Genomic DNA, 20823 nt, shown 5'->3' with positions numbered 1-20823 from the left:
AAAAACTTTACGAGTTTTCGCCTAAGAATTTCTGCCTTAGTGTCATAAGCATTGCCAGTCCAGGATTACAGAAAGGCAATTAAACAACAACAAACAATTCTAAAATTCACTACCTGAGTAGCTAGTGTCAATGTAAGATACTATATAAGGTCAATAATGTCTTAACTTACTACACACGTGCACACACTCTTAAATGGAATACACAACACAAACCATCGCATTAACATCAAGTACTTCACTAATAAAACCAATCTAGAGATATTCTAAAAGCATTAAAAAGAGAATTTTCATGCCTAATCTCAAAACATCATTTAAATGGGATCAATGAACAACAGCTCAGCTTAGACAAGAACCTAGCTATCTGGGTATCAGTACAAGTCGATATATAATTCCTTGCTTCTGTACTTTCATCAGGTCTGAAAAAGTTCAGCGACCAAACACTTAAACAAACCAAGAAGCTAAACATCAATGGAAGAAAATCAGTACCTTGGTGGAACGATGAACTAACAGTCCTAAGAAAATGTGTTAAAGCACTCAGACGACTATATCAAAGAACATACAATAACCAAGATTTAAGAGAAAGTGGAAGTCAGAATTATTATAAAGCCAAATACAGCTATCAGTTCAAAATTACAAACACAAAAACATGGAAAAACACAAATTATGGAAAAAATTCTGTACTGTTGCAACCGTATCAAATCCTTGGAATTGCATATATAAATTAGTAGCAAGCAAGAATAAGACAACACCTATATTATCACCTATCAAGAAAACAGACCTCACCTACACTATAAACTTACCTGCAGTTTCTACTATCATGATAAACAAGTTTATTCCTGATGACGATGAATCAACAGATGAAGAAATCCACAAAACTTACAGACAAAGAATGAAAACAGACAGATACTCCTAACGATGACCTATTTACAACTAATGAAATCGAATCAGTATTAAGATCAATAGATCCAAGAAAAACTTCTGAAGAGGACGGAATAGCCAGCGATATACCAAGAGTGTTGAATTTCCCGAATTCATAACAACAGTTTACAACGAATGCCTAAAAAGAGGATGATTTCCTTTAGTATGGAAATGCTCTTAAAATTATACCCATAATCAAACCAGGAAAAAAATATCCGACGTAGCAAATACAGCCAAATCAGTCTCAAACATTGCTGGTAAGGTGCTAGAAAAACTTCTGATAAACTGAATAATGCACTATGTCTATACTCAAGAAACCGATTAAGTAGCAATCAATAAGCATTTAGACCTCAATCAAGCACAATAGACAAAATTATAGAGGTTAAAGAGTTCACAGAAGACAGTCTACAGCAAAAAAAAAAAAAAGACGTACTACTGATCTGACTATGTACAAGGAGCCTTTAATAGATTTAAAATGTCCATAAAACTTACTCTATCTTACAAAAAAAATTATTTTACAGACAGAAGAGCGACCATGACATTAAAAACCACAGCTGTAAAGAAAGAAGTCAAATGAGGCTGCCTGCAAGGCTCCTGCTGAGGACAAGGCTTCCTTTCACAACTGAAACAAAAGTCATAGCTTTTTTAATGATGCGATAATAATGATTCGGAGATGTGATGGCTTAGAAGTAACATCCAATGAAGAACTCTTTAAAATTGCAGAGTGGGCACGCGAGAAGAAAGTTACCTTCAATAACACCAAGTCAAAAGTGCTCCACATCTCATGTAAAAAATCAAAACAATCTGTAATGTGTTCTCACATTTGATGTTGCAATTCTAAGAGGTCCCTACTTGACTCTGTATAAAAGACAACATATTGGTTGATTAATGATCCATCTCACACCACTCCACTTTCTTTCAAAGAGACATTGTCTTTGCCAGCTGCTTTTTCTACAAATATTTTCATAGTCATCAGGTAAAAGAATTGATAATTCACATTCATGAAATCTATTAAGACATATGCAATGGCTATTCAAAAGTCCAACACAACTTAAATTTTGTAGCTTTGTTCATTTCTTCTACTCCTGTCTTTTTGGAACAGACATTATTAGATTTGAAAAACTAAAAATTATATTCTTTAGGAAATGCAGTTGGAAAATTTTTCTTTCTTAATTTTTGGTCCATCAATGTTATTTATATGCCACAGGTTAGATAATTTCTCATTTATGGTATTACTAAAAGGGGGAAAAAAAATTCATACTGAATACTATTATAGACTAACTTATTTATGAAAGGACATAAATAAGCAATTTTCTCATACTAAATGCATATATTGCATAAAAAATAATTCAATTTTGAAAAACTTACTTTTATTATCCAGGCCAGCTCTGTATTTATCAAAGCCTTTCAGTCTTACTCTCTGACCTATCATTTCGAGAAATTCTTCAAAAGCTGGTCCTGAATGCTCTGCAGAAACAGTAAAAATTATTTTATCATAAAATAAATTTACCATAATTACAGGGGATTCAATCTCAAGGAGTTATATGATAAAAATGACTGCACAGTCAATTCTAACTATAGAAAATGTCATAATAACACCCACTCACTAGAACATAATGCTAAAAAAAATGATGCTATGCTAAAAGAAATTTATTATAGCAAATTATCTATTACAGCAAAGTATTTTGCAGTTCCTACAAGCCTGCAATAATGAGGTCTAGCTGAATATGAAATGTGTGCAACTGTGCGTGCATGGTGGTGGTGGGGGGGGGAGATAATTGCCATTGTATGTAGATGAAAGCGTAAGCAGTGGAAATGTGGTTTGTATGACGTGCCCTCTAGTGATGAGTCCTTAAACTCCTTGGAGGTATCATGCTGAAAGTTTATTTTTCACTTAGAGTATAATAAAATTAGTTTAATCCTTTATCCAAGTGTGAGCAAACAAAGTTTGCGCCTGAAAGTATCTTCAGGAGTGGGGTAAGGTGGTACACCTTACCCCACATCAGTGGGAGCCAGGCCCACTTGGGCCCGGCTCCCACTGAAGAGACCTCAATAAAGGTTGAAACTAGTCTGGGTAGTGGCCCTTCTCTTAATGCATAACATTAGACATATCCGCAAGGAGATGTGTTTTGCATTATAGGAGATACTGAGATAGGAGTTTTGGTAGCTTGCTCCACCTTTGCAACGAGTTGCCCTGGTGTTGTACCACCTTACCCCAGTCCTGAAGATACTTTCAGGCGCAAACTTTGTTTGCTCACACTTGGATAAAGGATTAAACTAATTTTATTATACTCTAACCAAGTGAAAGCCCTGGTGTTGTACCACCTTACCCCAGTCCTGAAGATACTTTCAGGTGCAAACTTTGTTTGCTCACACTTGGATAAAGGATTAAACTAATTTTATTATACTCTAACCAAGTGAAAAATAAACTTTCAACATCTTTCTCTAAATCCAGAGTAATTTATTAAAAAAGGGTGGCACACCATTTGGCAACTCCTATAGGTAGTAATTACCTGCTAATGCTCTGCCTGGTATCTTCACTTGGGCCTGGCTCCCACTGAAGAGACCTCAATAAAGGTCGAAACTAGTCTGGGTAGTGGCCCTTCCCTTAATGCATAACATTATACATATCTGCAAGGAGATGTGTTTTGCATTATGGAAGATACTGAGATAGGAGTGTTGGTAGCTTGCTCCACCTTTGCAAAGAGTGCTCTAGTGTTGTACCACCTTATCCCAGTCCTGAAGATACTTTCAGGCGCAAACTTTGTTTGCTCACACTTGGATAAAGGATTACCTGCTATGTAGTGATTACCTGCTAATGCTCTGCCTGGTATCTCCACTTGGGCCTGGCTCCCACTGAAGAGACCTCAATAAAGGTCGAAACTAGTCTGGGTTGTGGCAATTCCCTTAATGCATAACATTAGACATATCCGCAAGGAGATGTGTTTTGCGTTATAGGAGATACTGAGATAGGAGTGTTGGTAGCTTGCTCCACCTTTGCAACAAGTTGCCCTGGTGTTGTACCATCTTACCCCAGATACTTTCAGGCACAAACTTTGTTTGCTCACACTTGGATAAAGGATTAAACTCATTTTATTGGAGGTATCATGTAATAATAATCTTATCATTCATGAATTAAAGTACAGACAATGATATAATGCATAACTTTACCTCACTCCCCATTCCATGAATAAACTACTACTGTTTATCCAGAACACTCTTCTGAATTTCTTAAAATTAAGATACATCAGTCCACCATGTGGCGTCTCTGAATAAGCTATTCTAACTTGAGCTCCCACATTTTATCATTATTATAATTGTTTTTCATTGAAAAACAATTATAAGAATAATAAATAATCATTTAATGATAAATAATCATTAAATGGAAATCTTAACATCAGGTATTATGGAGCCAATCACTTCTGCACAACCTGAAAATCCTTATAATGCATTAAATCGGCTATCTTTCAGTAAAAATCAGCCATATTAAGCGCCTGCTATGCCTACCGTACAAAGCAAAAATGGCAGCAACAAAAGCCAATGATGAACAAGAACCCCCATGTCTCACCAGCACAGCGCCGTCAAACCCACAAAATGCCACAGCTGTAAAACTGATGACACCAATAAAAAAAAAAAGGGGGGAGGGAGTATATTCTGCAAGTTCTGTTGCCAATGGCTGCACACATCCTGTGCAAAAATACAAGAATTGCCGCACAAGCTATTTATAGACCTCAACCAGCCTTTTCCTGTTCATTGTGCATCCCTTCTGTAAAACAACTCCTGAACTTTGGTCTAAACAAGTCTAAAACCTTGAACAGCACATCAATACTATAAACGAAACCTTTTCCTCCAAAATACGAGCAGTGGAAGCTAAGCTCAAACTAACTGACGATCAGCATCGCAACACAAGTTCACCCTTGCCTGCAAATGAACACTGCGACCTAATCGCATCAACGGTACATGACTAGATGGAGGCCAAAAACAAAAAAATTTAATGCCATTATTTGAACTTTCCGACAAAAAATCATTAAAAGAAGACATCAACAGATTAGCAGAAGAATGCAACATCGATTCTAAAAATATCGTCAAGTGATATCATTTTGGACCCATAAATAAAACAAAGGACAGAACAAACTTTTCACGCCTAGTATAAGTGACTTGTGGTACACTGACAAATACATCTAAATTAATAACCGCGACCAACAAGTTCAAAGACACGTAAACAAAGAAAAGTAAACAAAATCGTAATTGTAGTAGGTACTAACAACTTAACTAGCAATAAATTCAGTATGAGAGAGGACATGAAAGGATTGTTGGAAGAGGCAAGAGTGAAGATTGAGAAAGTGAAAATCATCAGTATTTCATCTCGATATAACAAAAATCAATTAAGAAGAAGAGCTATGATGACAAATGATTCAATGTGCAGACTGCATAGAAGGAATGGATACGAGTTTTTGGATGTGTGGAGCGAGTTTGAGGGAAGATTAAATTTGTATAAGAGGGACAGCCTACACCTGAATGCCTTGGGTATTAGGAGTCTAGAAAAGCTAATAACTGGTATGAGACCTAACACAGAGTCAGGGAAACCAAATTATAAAGTGAGGAATGGTGAGAATGTAAGTGTAAGAGCCACAATGTTATATAACTATGTTAATGACTGGGATGGGCTTTGTCATGGAAATGTTGACGAAGAGAGAACAATTTCGACTTTGTATTCGTCCAGTTCGGACCCACTTGTGTAAAGATGTCTACATGTATATGGCACTAGAGAAGAATAGAGATCTCCAAATTGTCCAACTGTGTCATGCAGACTGAAGACAAGAGTATACAAAAGAACATACATGTAGATAGATTATTATGTCTGTACACCTATGCTAGGAGTATCAGAAACAAAGGGATAGAGTTTGTTGCTTTAGTCAATACGTTGGGCCCTCAAATTGTAGGCATTAGTGAGACCCTTGACTATCAGAATCAGACATACTAACTGGTATCGAGTGTGAAGGGTACAGTATTTTAGGAAGGAGAGAGAGGAGGGGGCATGCTGCTAATGATATCGGATGACTTGAATCCAGTTAGAGTTGAAACTTATGATTGTAGCAATACTACTAACAGTATCATATGTGGCAGTGAGTTTGAAGCCATCTAGTGTGAGGTGGAATTTAACAAGATCAATTATATAGTGAGGTGTTGTTACAGACCTGGTGGATCAATTGCTAGTGAAGAAGAAATGCATTAACAAATAGACAAGATGAGCGCAAAAAGAGTAATCATAATGGGAGACTAATTATCCAAATATTGATTGGGTAGCAGTAGAATTTCATGAGAAGAATGAAAATACATTTATTGAGCTGTTGTAGGACTTCTTCATGCAGCATGTGACAGAAGGAACTGGAGATCAAAGAGTATTAAATTTGATTACAGTATCAGAGGGCATTTCAGTTAACATGTTCATCGCCAATCACGCAATATCGCGTGGTGTGAGTTCTAACCAAACGGCCGATCACGCATTATCGCATGGACGTCACTAACTAAATAAAAAAATAAAAAAAAATTTGGCCACCACACGAAATTCCAATTTTCAGCTTGGCAATGAACGATATCGCGTGATGCGAGTTCTCACCGGGCGGCCGATCACACGTTATCGCGTGGACATTGCTAACTAAATAAAAAAAATTTTTTTAAATTTGGCCACCACACGAAATTCCAATTTTTAGCTTGGCAATGAAAGTGTTCAAGACACTTTGTCTCCAGTTGATGACAGTGATCATGTGGTACTCACCTTGGGAAGTAACTAAGTTAATGAATGTTCCATTCAGAAAAGGTTACATGCTGAACTACAAAGCAGGAAATTATGAACAACTGAAGAGTAGAATAAGTTCAGTGGAATGGTATCGGTTGATGGATGGGAAGAATATCAACAGTGCATGGGAAGCATTTAAACAATACTTAAATGATGTGATATAAGAGTGTGTCTCGAGAGTTCAAAGAATAAATAGGGTAGGAATCCTATTCCTATTAATCAAGAAATTCGTAAGAAAAAGATGATGTCGAAGGAATACCGTGTGCATAAGGATTACGTGCATTATGAAAATTACAAGGCAGCAGGCTAGAATAGTCACAACTGTTGTACAGAAAGAAGAATCAGAGTACGAAAAGAAACTGGCTCTGCATGCTGAAGACAACCCACATAATTCTATCGATATGCTGCACATAAAAGAAAGAATGAGTATGAAAGAATAACTCTTCTAAATGCAGATGGCATGAGGGTTACAGACGCAGAAAAGGTTTGAGTGGCAATTTTGTTAAAAGCTATCAACCTGATGTATGCAACATTGAGCTCACTGCTACCTCTTCACTGGATGAAGAAATTCAGGTGTATGAGGACGAGGTATTAGAGCTGTTGCAAAAACTGAATAAGAATTCAGCTATAGGGAATTTAGCACAAGTGCTGATGGGAAATCAGCATATGTGTCAGCCTGGTTGGCCGAGTAGTTAGCGTATCTGCTCTCCAGCCAAAAGGCTGCGGGTTCAAATCCCGCTTTGGGCATTGAAGTTGGTGATTGTCTATGATAATACTAATGATGGTAGTGGGAGATAGATGGCATTGGTGAGGTGTAGATGATGATGGTAGTGGGCGGTAGATGGTGTTGGTGTAGATCAGTGTTTCTCAAACTTCAGATATCTGCATACCACTTCTTAAATTTTCATTATTACCAAGTACCCACTTATCAAAATAATAATAAATAAATGAATAAAGTATATTTCAATGTAAATGTCTATTTTATTTTAATTTATATGTTCATGTAAACAAAAAATATGATTTATTTTTAATAGAACAAAATTTGGAATAGATTCCTCTTCATTTCCTGTCCATGAATATCCACATTTCAAGTAATTCATATCATACTTATGAAAATGTTTCATCTTCTTCCTAGCTGGTTCTCTAGAGATGTCAGACGGCACACCCTTATCAATTTCATTTCATCCAGATGCAATATCAACGTTTTCTTGTTGCTTACAGCTACTTGTATTTGCTATATTGCTCTCTTTTGTGTGTTTTATAAATCCAATCTTTAACTAATGATCCATACTTAAGAATTTGAAAGCTAAAAAAAATTACCCCATTTACTCGATTTTAGCTCGTACTTCTTTCCCAAAATTAAAGCTAAAAATCTTGGTGCAAGATATATGCGGGGATTTTCGGAAACTAAAGTTTTCAGAAAAAAACTGAAAATGGTGCGACTTACCAAGAAGCTCTTACTCGCTATCGCTACTTTTGGCATCAAGAACAGTTTCCTTGTGTACATCGTGAAAGTAATCTACCCAAATAGCTTCATCTTCTTTCGCATTATTTCAAGCAAAAATTACCAGTCATTTACAAGACTTGAGATACGTAGAGCAGTTATGAAGAAGTGCATATGACTGTGCAGCATTAACAAAAGATCGTGCGAACCAAAGACAAATTAGCATTTCAACAGTTGAGTTGAAATGCTAATTCCCTTCAACCGAATTCCATAATATCTGAAACACATTCACTATATATTTCTTAGTTTCAACACATTCACGACGAGGTGGTGTCAAGTAAAACCATATGTTGCACCGGCAACATATGGTTTTGCTCGAGTCTATACAGCAGGTTTCTGTTGGAGAGGAGATGCTATTCATTAGTCAGTGGTGTTTTTATCCCAGTTGTCTCTAATTGCACTGTTTGTTGAGAAATATAATGATTCCTTTAATTATGCATAGCTGAAAATTGCCACATATCCCCTGAAGACCTTTCGCATACCCCCAGGGGATGCGTACCACACTTTGAGAAACACTGGCATAGATGATGATGGTAGTTGCGGTTTATTATAGTTGGTGGAGTGGCGGAGACAGAGAGTTGGTGCCCGCCCTCGATGACTCCTTGGAGGTGTCACGTAATAATAATACTAAACACTGTTGTGTAAGTTGGAGAATATGGATTTGAATTATAGAATGTTAGCGTGGATAAGAGGATGGCTGTCAGCTTCAAGCATAATCCCACCTATTATATAGGTGGGTTTATGCTTGAAGAAACTGATGAGACTAGGGATCACTAAAAAAAAAAAAAAAAAAAAAAAAAAAAAAAAAAAAAAAAAACGCGTGCTAACCACAGTAATGACTATTTAATTCGTAAATATTTCATCCCAAGAGTATCTTGGGACATCATCATCAGTACAGTAGTTCAAACAATACTAGGAATAACATACAGTTAGGGTGCATGATTACAATGGAATCTCAATATGCGTGCAGTAACGTGTTATAGAAGTAAATTAAATATAACTGAAAAAAAAAAAATATATATACAGGGTGTTCGGGATAAATTTGACAGTTTCGTAAGGAAAAAGAAAATCTTCTTTGTATCTATTAAATTTAATGAATTGACAAAAAAACATTACAGGCAGAGTTAATTACAATACTATCAACAAGATTTACTCAAAATAACCACCATTAGCATCGATCACAGCTTCAATTCTGCTTCGGAACCTCGAACAAGCTGATGCTACAGTCTCCCTGGGAAGGGCCGCAAAAACTGTTTAAATTTTATCCATTAACTGGGCTTTTGTATTACTGGAAGTGCGATTGGTGTCTTTTTCAACTGCGCCCCATACAAAATAATCCATGGGGTTAAGGTCTGGGGAGTTTGGAGGCCAAACATTTGGACTGGTGAAGTCGTAGAAATTTTCAGACAACCATTTTTGACTTTTCCCAGAGGTGTGGCAAGGGGCCGAATCCTGCTGCCATACATACGGCCTACCATTGGCTACCCTTGTTATCCAGGGCTTGACTACAGTTAGCAACTCCACGAACAAAGCCCGAATTCCAATGCCAGGGTTCTTCAACACCTGTTCCTGCAGATTTGCGAGGAATTCTGCTGTACGAACGCAATCAGATCGTCTGCTAGGGATCTTTCTTCTTGCTACATCCTCGTAGTCACCATTGCAAGTCTCTAGTTCATGCCTGATTGTTTTTACTGTATTCAGGGAGCATTGGGCAGCAGTCGTAATATCCTTATTTTGATGGCGGGCACGAATCATCATGATACAAGTTATTCTCTTCCATGATTCAGGTGGGTTCCAGCTATCCATCCTTTCTGACATCTTGTATATGAATGAAGAAGGGTCCAAACTTTTAAATGAAGAGAAGTGTGTGTTAATACATGTAACTTACGGAAAAATATAATTAATTATAAATATGTCAAATTTATCCCGAACACCCTGTATATATATATATATATATATATATATATATATATATATAAAGATTATTTCACACAATTTTGTATGACAATCTCCCATACTTTAGGAATAGTAAGAACATCGTTGCGGTTTAAATTTGGTCTGTGTAGTAGGGCTTCAGCACTTTCTTTATATAAACACTCATATTTATATAAAGATCTGTGTAAAAGTTTCGACTTCTCCCAATGGATCCTATGGTTTGGATTTTCAATTCCGTGTTGGGAGAGACCAGATTTCTGTGGTTTGAAAAGACGAATGTGGTCTTGATGTTCCGAGATGCGTTTCTGAACAGACCTACCTGTCTGACCAAAGTAAGACAATTTGCAGGAGCATGGGATCTCATAAATGCCAGGTAACATCAGAGGTGAGAGTTTGTCTTTAGGAGAAGGTAACAAGTTATTATAGATTTGGTTGATAGGTTTGTAATCAGTGGCAAAAATTGTATTTCTTCATAATTTTTTGAAAGATTCGGAGATGCCTTTGACATAAGGTATGGGAATCTTACGGACTTCTTCTTGTCTGGGTTGATGTGTGGGAAGGTGACTGATGATTTTTTGAGTTGTTTTAAGAATATATCCATTTAGTATGGCTGTATTTTTGATTATTTCTAATTCTTGGTTTAGAGAATCTTCAGAGGAGCAGAATTTGTGTGCTCTGGAAACTAGTGATTTAATGATACCAAATTTCTGAGATGGATGATGAGCGGAAGAATTGTGAATGTAGAGACCTGAAAATGTAGGCTAGCGATAGATAGACGTGGCGATGGAACCGTCTTCTTTTCTTTGAATGTGTAAATCCAGAAAGGAGATACCCTGTGGAGATTCTTTTTCTAGCGTAAAGTTGATGTGAGGGTGAAGAAGGTTTATTTTATCTAGAAACAATTGTCGTCGTTTGGTTTGGGTTCAAAAGTGAATATTTTTTCTTCAAGGTGTTCTAGAAACAGGTTTGCTAACTTTGGTGATAAAGGTGATCCCATTGCTGTTCCTTCTTCTTGCTTGTAAGTTTGACCTTTCCAGGTGGAGTAACCAGATGTAATAACAAATTTCAATAATTAAACTATATCAGAAGGAAATTTTTGAGTTAATAATTTTACTGTTTCTTTGTGGGGAACGTTCGTGAAGAGGGAGACAATATTGAAGCTAATTAACAAATCAGTTTTTAACAGTTGAATGCCTTTTATTTTTGCATGAAACCCTGTGCAATTTTTGATTGAAGAGGCTGAGTGGCCTATGTGAGGATGGAGAAGGTTAGATAAGAATCTTGATAACTTGTAAGTTGGACTGCTAATAGAATCTATGAAGGGTCTGAGAGGAACATTAATTTTGTGAAGTTTAGGTAAGCCATAAATTCTGGGAGGTCTAGCATCGTATGTCTTCAGTTTTTTAATCGTTTCTTCATCTTTTGAACCCAAACCAAATATTTGGTTACAATATGTCGACAAGGTATTTACAGTCTGGGATCATCCCCAACAGGAATTACAACTGTTTCTGGGTAAAATAAACCTTCTTCACCCTCGCATGAACTTTATGCTAGAAAAAGAATCTCCACAAGGTATCTCCTTTCTGGCATTCAAAGAAAAGAAGATGGTTCCATCGCCACGTCTGTCTATTGCAAGCCTACATTTTCAGGTCGCTACATTCACAATTCTTCCGCTCATCATCCATCTCAGAAATTTGGCATCATTAAATCACTAGTTTCCAGAGCACAAATTCTGCTCCTCTAAAGATTCTCTAAACCAAGAACTAGAAATAATCAAAAATACAGCCATACTAAATAGATATATTCTTAAAACTCAAAAAATCATCAGTCACCTTCCCACACATCAACCCAGACAAGAAGAAGTCCATAGGATTCCCATACCTTATGTCAAAGGCATCTCCGAATCTTTCAAAAATTATGAAGAAATACAATTTTGCCACTGATTACAAACCTATCAACCAAATCTATAATAACTTGTTACCTTCTCCTAAAGACAAACTCTCACCTCTGATGTTACCTGGCATTTATGAAATCCCATGCTCCTGCAAATTTCCCAGTTGGGGGTGGCCCGAAATGCCTCTCTGCAGCCCTGTTTCCATGTTCTTTAGTATATGCAATCACACATAGCTTGTATGCAATATTGTAGCAATGGTGACATTTTTAAGCCATAATTTGCCAAGAAATTTAGAGAAAATTTAACGGCAGAAATTTATCACTGTTCACAACAACCCCGACAACAATTGGAAAGTTTAAACGAACAGGAACACAGCTGTGATCGTCGATGACACTCATCGACGATCACAGCGCACCCACTAAACTCTACGTAACTGGAATGGTCTCAAACCCGCAAGAAAGAAATTACGTAACTCAGAACAGAGAAAATTTCCAGAAATAATGAAAGTAATAAAAAACTGAGTATCAGCATATAACACGCACCCTATTTTTCAGACCTATTTTCAAAGAAAAAAGTGCATCTTGCACGCCAGCAAATACAATATATATATGTCCATTGGAAGATTCAGTATCAGAGAATACAAGAAGTCCTGAAAAGAATGGTCTTTTTATCAACAGACTAATATTTTTAAAATGCTGCAAGTTTCATACTGTTTTTCCTAATTTTATCTCGTTAAAAGAGAACATTAAAACCGAGTGAGCACATAGGATCTACTTTAGAGCAAAACTAGAACTCCTCGCGATGAGAATTTGATACTAAACACTCCTTAGCGTTTTTGTTTGCTAAAATATCTTCTCTTGCATGCCACTTAGAGCTTTCCCTAGACAGGAACACCTGGAACAATATAAGAGGGCTTAGTGATTTTTGCTTATAAGTCTCACAAAATGAGAACAAACAAAAACTAATTAAGTAATTTAATTTTTTTAAACATCAACAAGTGCAATCCACATTTTCCAGACCTCTTCTCACTCAAGACAAGGTGGTTATAAATAAATCTAATCACAATCATTTACCAGCCAAAATAAGAGTTCTCTCAAAAGGCCTCAATTTTTGTTGTATCTCCAAAGTCTTTATTCCTAAAGAACTGTTTCTCACTAAGATTAAAAAGGCTGCTTCTCTCCTCCTCACCCAGGATGCAAACTTACTCCGTATTGAATCGATTTTTACTATTAACAGTGCCAGACCTCCTGTAGATAACCTTCTACCTTCTGAACGACAAGCTCTTAAATAATTAAGAAATAACAAGACATCATTTTTCCAGCAGGTAAGGGTAATGCCACAGTCGTCCTTAACAAAACAGATTACCAGCAAAAAATCCTAGATTTATTATGTACAGATACTTATTCTATTCTCAACAGAGACCCTACTAGAGAACTCCACAATCACACCAATAATCTACAAAAAACAACTTCAGAATTACCTAGAAATGTTCAGCTTTCCCTACATCCTCTGATCCCATGGCTTTATGGTTTTCCTAAAATTCACAAAGAAAATATTCCTCTTTGTCCCATAGTCAAAGGTATCGATTCTCCAACGTACAAACTCTCAAAATATCTCGCCTCTTCTCTTAAATGTTTCACAGGAAAATCTACTTCTTTTATTAAAAATCCACAGACTTTATTTCCAAGCTTAAGGATATTACTATCTCAAACTCGGATATTATAGCTAGTTTTGACATAGTATCTTTATTCACAAATGTTCCTACCGAAGAGGTACTTGCTCTTTTAAAGAATAAAGTTTCAAAGAAGATCTTCGTCCTACTTACACACTGCATCTCTTCTCATTATTTCAAATTTGAAGACTCTATATACAAGCAGAATTCAGGATTAGCTATGGGTCCTTGCCAACATTTAACTAGAGAACTTTGAGGAGAAAGCCATTTCATCTTCTGCCTAAACCTAAAGTGTGGTTTCCTTACATAGACAACATTTTCTTAATCTGGGAACCTGGTTTGGATGCCCTCCAAATCTTCCAGGAGCACCTGAATAATATACATCCTAATATTAAGTTCACATCGGAGTTAGAAGTTGAGGACTCGCTCTCCTTCTTAGATATTAAACTTACCCGGTCTACAGAACAACTCAAGTTCACCATTTATAGGAAACCTCATACAGACAAATACCGCCATGATGACTCGCACCATTATCCTCCGTGAAAGTTAGGTATCATCTCTACTCTGGGTCACCAAGCCCTATCTCTTCTTTCAGAGAAGATGAACTTAAAAATTAACTCAGTCAACTTCAAAGTACATTCTTACTTAATGGCTACTCAAAAAAGACTATAGACAAATTTTTGTTTAACCCTCATCAATGACGTAATGAAAATACCACTATTTCTAAGCCATATATTAGTTCTATATTCTCAAAATTAGCTAAAATTCTGAAGAAATATAACATCAAGACGTTCTTCACAACCCTTCCTAAATTAAGTTCAATCTTAAGTTGTCCAAAAACTAAACACAATAATCTCAAATATCCTGGTGTATATAAGATTCTTTGTGACTGCGGTAAATCCTACTTGGGACAAATGGAGAAATCAATAGAACTACGTTTAGAAGAACATCAGAGAGACACCAACTACAACAGAACTTGTGCCAGTGCCTTGCCTAACCGTGTTCTATTTTCAGCTAATTCGAATGAAGAAAACATTCAACATCAGGTACTCTGGGATAGAACTGACAATATTCACTGCTGTTGTGATGAGATGGAAAGAAAAATTATAGAATCTAAGGAAATAATACTCAACCCCATCCATATTAACAACAATCTAAGCTACAGCCTACCAGACTCTCAAAGCTCTACTGTTTTCAATATTGGCATGCTCGAGACCTCATACGCACACATATGCACAATAATACGGCCAGAGCTTATTCTTTTTAAACTCTAAGCTGTAATCTCTACAGTTCGTTTGATACATTTTTTAGTTTTGTTTTTAAAATATCAGTTCCTTTTAAGTTTGATGGTATTCATATGTTTGTTATGAACCTAGAGAAGTCTAGGTTTAGACTAAACTAGTCATAAAAATAAAGTCTTTATTTAAACCTCTGTTCCAGTCATTCAATACTATAAAGTAACATTAAGATAACTTGATTAACCAAATTTCAGCAAAAATAGTATATTCAAATATGATTTACTAACCTGCTTAAAAAGTAAGATCTACAACCAGTGTGTGTGTGTGTGCTCCCAATAATGACCTATGATAGTGAAACCTGGTGCTTGGCTAAAAAACAGAAACTGAAAACACGACAAAACATGGAAATAGCCATTTTAGGAATAACATGATTAAATAAAAAGTATAATAACTGGATAAGGAAGCAAAGAAAGGTAATGGACACTGCATCAATAATAAAAGGCAACAAATGGCACTGGATAGGACAAGTGATGAGAATGTCCAACAGAATGGACACCAAGAGCCAGTTATCTGAAACCAGATAGACCAGTAGTAAACTGGGATGATGAGAGAAAAAAAAAAAAAAATGTAATGCACAACATAGTCAAAATGTAAGAAGCATGGAGAGGTATTCATCCAGCAGTGGATAGAAGAAATCTGCTAATGATGATACATTTAGAGCAGTGACTAAATTTAACACATGTGAACCACGGTAGTATGTTTTTTTTTTTTATTAAGTAAATATTTCATCCTAGGTATCTTAGGACATCATCAATAGATGTCCTAAGATACCTAGTACAGTAGAACAATACTAGGAATGACACAAAAGATAGGGAGTGTACGTACAATGGAATCCAAACTGTATGCAGTGGCCCATTGCAGCCTGAACTTAAATTAAATTGAATTAAATTAAATTAAAATTAAATTACAATTAAGTTATTTTTACACAATTTTGTATGACAATTTCCCATACTTTAGGGATGGCAAGAACATCATTGCGGTTGTTTAGATTTGGTCTGTGAAGTAGAGCTTCCGCACTTTATTTATTTGGGTTTTCAACTCCGTGTTGAGCGAGGCCCGATTTTTGCAGTTTGCAAAAAATCTCAAAAATCAGGCCTCGCTCAACACAGAGTTGAAAACCCAAACCACAAGATCCACTGGGAAAAGACAAAACTCCTACACAAATCTTCATATGAGTATGAAATATGAATGCTTATATAACGAAAGTGGTGAAGCCCTATTTCACAGTCCAAATCTAAACCGCAATGATGTTCTTGCCATCCCTAAAGTATGGGAAATTGTCATACAAAATTGTGTAAAAATAACTTAATTGTAATTTAATTTAATTCAATTTAAGTTCAGGCTGCAACGCGGCACTGCACGCAATTTGGATTCCATTGTACGTACGCGCCCTATCCTTTGTGTCATTCCTAGTATTATTCTACTGTACTGATGATGTCCTAAGATACCTAGGATGAAATATTTACGTAATAAAAAAAACCTACTACTGTGGTTCACTTGTGTTAAATTTAGTCATGAATTCTCCACAGGTTTCTCTATATAATCATTTAGAGCAGTGTTTCTCAAAGTGTGGTACACATACCCCCAGGGATATGCAAAAAGTCTTCAGGGGGTATTTGGTGCAATTTTGGGCTGTGCATTATTAACGCATGGAATCATTATTATGAAAATAATTATTTTAAACGTATATATTTCTCAATAAATTATATATTATGTATGAATTCTCCTACTCAAATTGTGAGTTACTATCGCCATGATGTAAACGACATGGCGATAGTAACTCCCTCCCTGTGGTAAACACCATGCCTTCCCCAACAGTGTCACTATACTGAAGACACAAGAAAAAAGAGTAGTTTTATTGTATCACTGAATAAGGTACAGAGACATTTGCAGTCTGTGTAATATATGTCTCAACAAATAGTGCGATTAGCGATAACTGGGATAAAAACGGCATTAACTAATGAATCACATCTCCTCTCTAACAGAAACTGCTATATAGATTCAAGTAAAACCATATGTTGCTGGTGGTGTCAAGCAAAACCAACATATGGTTTTGCTTGACACCACCCCATCGTGAACGTGTTAAAACTAAGAAATATATAGCGAATGTGTTTCAGATATTATGGAATTCAGTTGAAGAGAATTAGCATTTCAACTCAACTGTTGGCTTGTCTTTGGTTCACGCGCTCTTTTGTTAATATCGCACCAATCATATGCACTTCTTCATAGGTGTTCTATGAAGAATTGCATATGATTTTCAAATTCTTAAGTATGGATCATTGGTTAAAGACTGGATTTATAAAACGCACAAAAGAGAGCAATATAGCAAATACGAGTACCTGTAATCAGCAAGAAAACGTTGATATTGTATCTGGATCAAATGAAATTGATAAGGGTGTGTCGTCTGACATCTCTAGAGAACCAACTAGGAAGCAGATGAAAAATTTTCGTAAGTGTAATATGAATTACTTGAAATATGAATTTCAAATTTCAAAAATATGAATTTTTTTTGTTTACATGAACATATAAATTCAAATAAAATAGACATTTACAATAAAATATACTTTATTTATTATTATTTTGATAAGGGGGTACTTGGGTAATGATGAAAATTTAAGAAGGGGGTATGCAGATATCTGAAGTTTGAGAAACACTGATTTAGAGGTTTAAGTTGGGAAAATCTTGACCATTTTTGTTATCTTACTATAATTATTATGGTGATGCTTTTTAGAATTGTTGTATTGTTTGTATAATTACTGTTTCATCTCTGTATTGAAGATGCCTGTGACAATTTCTGCCAATGTTTTGCCAGTCTTGTATTACTACATTCTGAGATAGTCATATCTGAACTATATATATCAAAGCATGTACTTTTTTCAATTATGGTTGTCAGTATTCCAGTTCTCCCAATATAGGGGGGGGGGGGAAAAAAGTAACACTAATATTTTTATGATAAAATTTAAATATTGTTACCATTATTATACATCTCTTCTTCTGTAGCTTGTCCAGCCTTGCAATACATAATCCCAACTTTGTAAGTTTTGTTTAACTATAGAAAAAGAGAAAAATAAAGCATGTTCTAGCAAAAGCAAACTTAACTCAGGAAAAGCAGCAACAATCTCAGAGAGAAATATAAAAGACTGTTGATATTAAAAATATCATGCCAAGAAAAATACAGAAAACAAATGGTTTACTCTTTTCTTTCTTTTACTGTTACATGGTGATCAGCATTCATTTTAATAAAATTATGGAAACTACAACCGTGTTAGGAATAATTATTTTAATTTCCAGAGGTTTCGAACTTTGTATTAAGGCCATCATGGGAAGTATACACATATACACCTAGAGACAAGCTACATTACATTTCTAATAGTAAGCCAAAGTGACAATGATCTGAACAATCGTTATTCTACTGGCCTGACTGCTAGTGAAAAAAAAACATCAAAGCTATATTCTATTTATAACATCATCAGAGAACAAAATTCATATAGATAGTTTTAATACAACGAAGTAGTGGGCCTAATCCATAATTTAACAAGAGTGTTATAGTCAAGTTATGATCCTGGATTGCTTACAGTCTTAATTATAATTAACTCTTAGACCAAAAGATTAAGTGGGTAAAAAATGTGCCATCCATATTCTTGGGATTTTAAGACCACCATTATTGTTAAGATTAGGGTGGTTGATAAGAATTTCACAGGCCCCCTTAAATTTACGCTCATACCACGTTTTGGTGTGATGTAAACATCGGGTGCTTTTCCAGTCAATTCTATGTAGAATATTCAGGACATGATCAGAAAGGCCTGATTTACCATAGTTATTAAATTTAACATGCCATTGATGTTCCTTTTTTCTGATAGGAATTGTGCATCCTGTTTCACCTATATAGGACAAATTACAGGTGCAATGAATACAGTATACTCCAGGGTGGGCCAGTGGAGGAAGTGATGAGTTGAATAAGTTTTTTTCATTTTGCAGGAGGTTTAAACATTTCACAGCTGCCGATTCAGATTTGATTAGGTTATTAGTTATTGATTAAGGCTGTATTTCTGTAGTATTCTGTTTATTTTATCTGATATACCAACCAGAATTAAGTGATAACAGGAGCTACTAACTGCCTTCAACGAACAGTCATGTGATAAACTTTCTAGGCCATGGCCTGAACAATAATGAACTCTAACTACTACTTAGTAAAGGCTTGAACTTTGCTGTGGCACCTAGGACCATTAACAAATTGGATTTTATATACAATATTGAAAGAAGTATAAGATTTCTCTCAACTACCATAGCTGATAAAATACCATTAGAAACCTTGAACATTTTAAATAATAGTAAATCAATAACTAGTAACCTAACCAAATCTGAATCAGCAGCTGTGAAATGTTTAAAAGCAAATCAGGACATCTTAATCTCTAGAGCTGATAAAGGCAGTGCCACTGTGATTTTAAGACGAACAACTTACTTAGAAAAAATGAATCAATTAGCCTCAGACACGTAAACTATAACTCAACAACTTGATTAAAAAAGAAAAGAGAAAAATACTTAAATCAGTCGCATCCTGGCCCATGAATACAGTTAAAAAAGCTACTTGCACACTATGCTCATTCCCTGAGAATTTATGGTTTGAACAATATTCGTAAGCAGAACATGCTGCTTCGGTAGATAGTTGAAGATATTAACAACTCCAATTATCATCAAGACAAGAAACTAGCATCAACACTTAAGGAGTTGATAGGTCATTCTCCCTCCTTTATTAAAAACACAACACTTTGTGTAAACAAAATTAAAGACATCACACCAGAAAAAAAAAAGTCATTTAATAGTCAGTTTTGATGTCTCTGCCCTTTCACAAATGTCCCAATCAATGATACAATTCTTCTTTTACAGGACAAATTCCCGCTTGATATTGTAAAAGTTCGATGCAGCATGAATTTTTGTCCGGTTCGACCTTTTACAGGAAGGTAAAACCCAGAAAACTTGTAAATATGTCTCTTATAGTATTATTTAGTATTGTATACAGAATATGTACAGCATAAAGGGGATTAGCTTACTCTTTACAAAAACAAAACATGTAGAATTGATAACGCCAAGGGCAAGGCCATGCAGTCGGGAAGCCGTTTGATTTTTGTTTACATGTTCAGTCGCAGGTGGCCTTCAAGGTCAGTGCAGAAAGGGATGGCAGGAATGAAACGTGACTTCCACAGGCCGACAAAAACAAATTAGGAACATGAAAGATGAAGTCGGTGAAAGTTTCAGAACACGCTATCACATGGTATTGCAAGGGAGTTCCAAAACTGAACCCAAGGTTTGGAAACTGAGAAGGATATAAGGCAAGTTTTGGGGAATGAAAGAAATCTACAACCAGCATGGACATTTAAAGAAAGGAACAAGAAGGGGAGGTTCTGCCCAGATGCGAATAAGTCTGAGGAAGAAGATTGGAGGTTGATCAACCGTAAGCCGTTCGAGTCAAGGAGCGTGGATGTCCAGAGGCGAATACATAAGGAGAAACAAAACTGTCCAGATGCTATTCCGCTCAGCCAAGCCTGTGAATGCCCGACAATCGTAACCCTTAGACCGAGTGTTCAACATCGGAGAATCGTTCCTCGTATCCCGCTTGCCGACCCAACGAAGCTGCCGGTTCTCCGATAATCCAGAGGTAGAAAATCCAAAACCCGGAAAGGAAAAGGGAATGTAGGACGCCGTGACAGAAAATAGAAGAAAAGGGTGCATCAAAGAGGAGGACTGTTCACGTGAGTATGATATTGTATCTTATAAGAGTATGTGGTGTGAGAAAGATCTTTT

At 36.0% G+C, this 20823-nt stretch overlaps 1 protein-coding gene across 4 annotated transcripts in view; it reads right to left on the bottom strand.

Moving 5' to 3' along the window:
- The window catches only part of LOC150102608 (signal-induced proliferation-associated 1-like protein 2), a 485410-nt gene that overhangs the window by 319270 nt on the left and 145317 nt on the right, over positions 1-20823 (bottom strand). For all 4 annotated transcript variants that reach the window (XM_090398858.1, XM_090398862.1, XM_090398859.1 and 1 more), the window contains 2 exons: positions 17995-18070; positions 2287-2385 (listed from right to left, as the gene is read on the bottom strand). In XM_090398858.1, coding sequence (XP_090254984.1) covers positions 2287-2385; positions 17995-18070 — 175 coding nt within the window. The remainder of the gene's footprint in view (positions 1-2286; positions 2386-17994; positions 18071-20823) is intronic.

The sequence above is a fragment of the Typopeltis vanoorti genome, chromosome 10 (assembly GCF_054136105.1).
Source record: "Typopeltis vanoorti isolate ZY-2024b chromosome 10, IOZ_Tvanoo_1.0, whole genome shotgun sequence".
NCBI classification, from domain to species: domain Eukaryota; kingdom Metazoa; phylum Arthropoda; class Arachnida; order Uropygi; family Thelyphonidae; genus Typopeltis; species Typopeltis vanoorti.
Note: the sequence above shows the minus strand (reverse complement) of the source record. Positions and strands in the feature narration are given on the sequence as shown.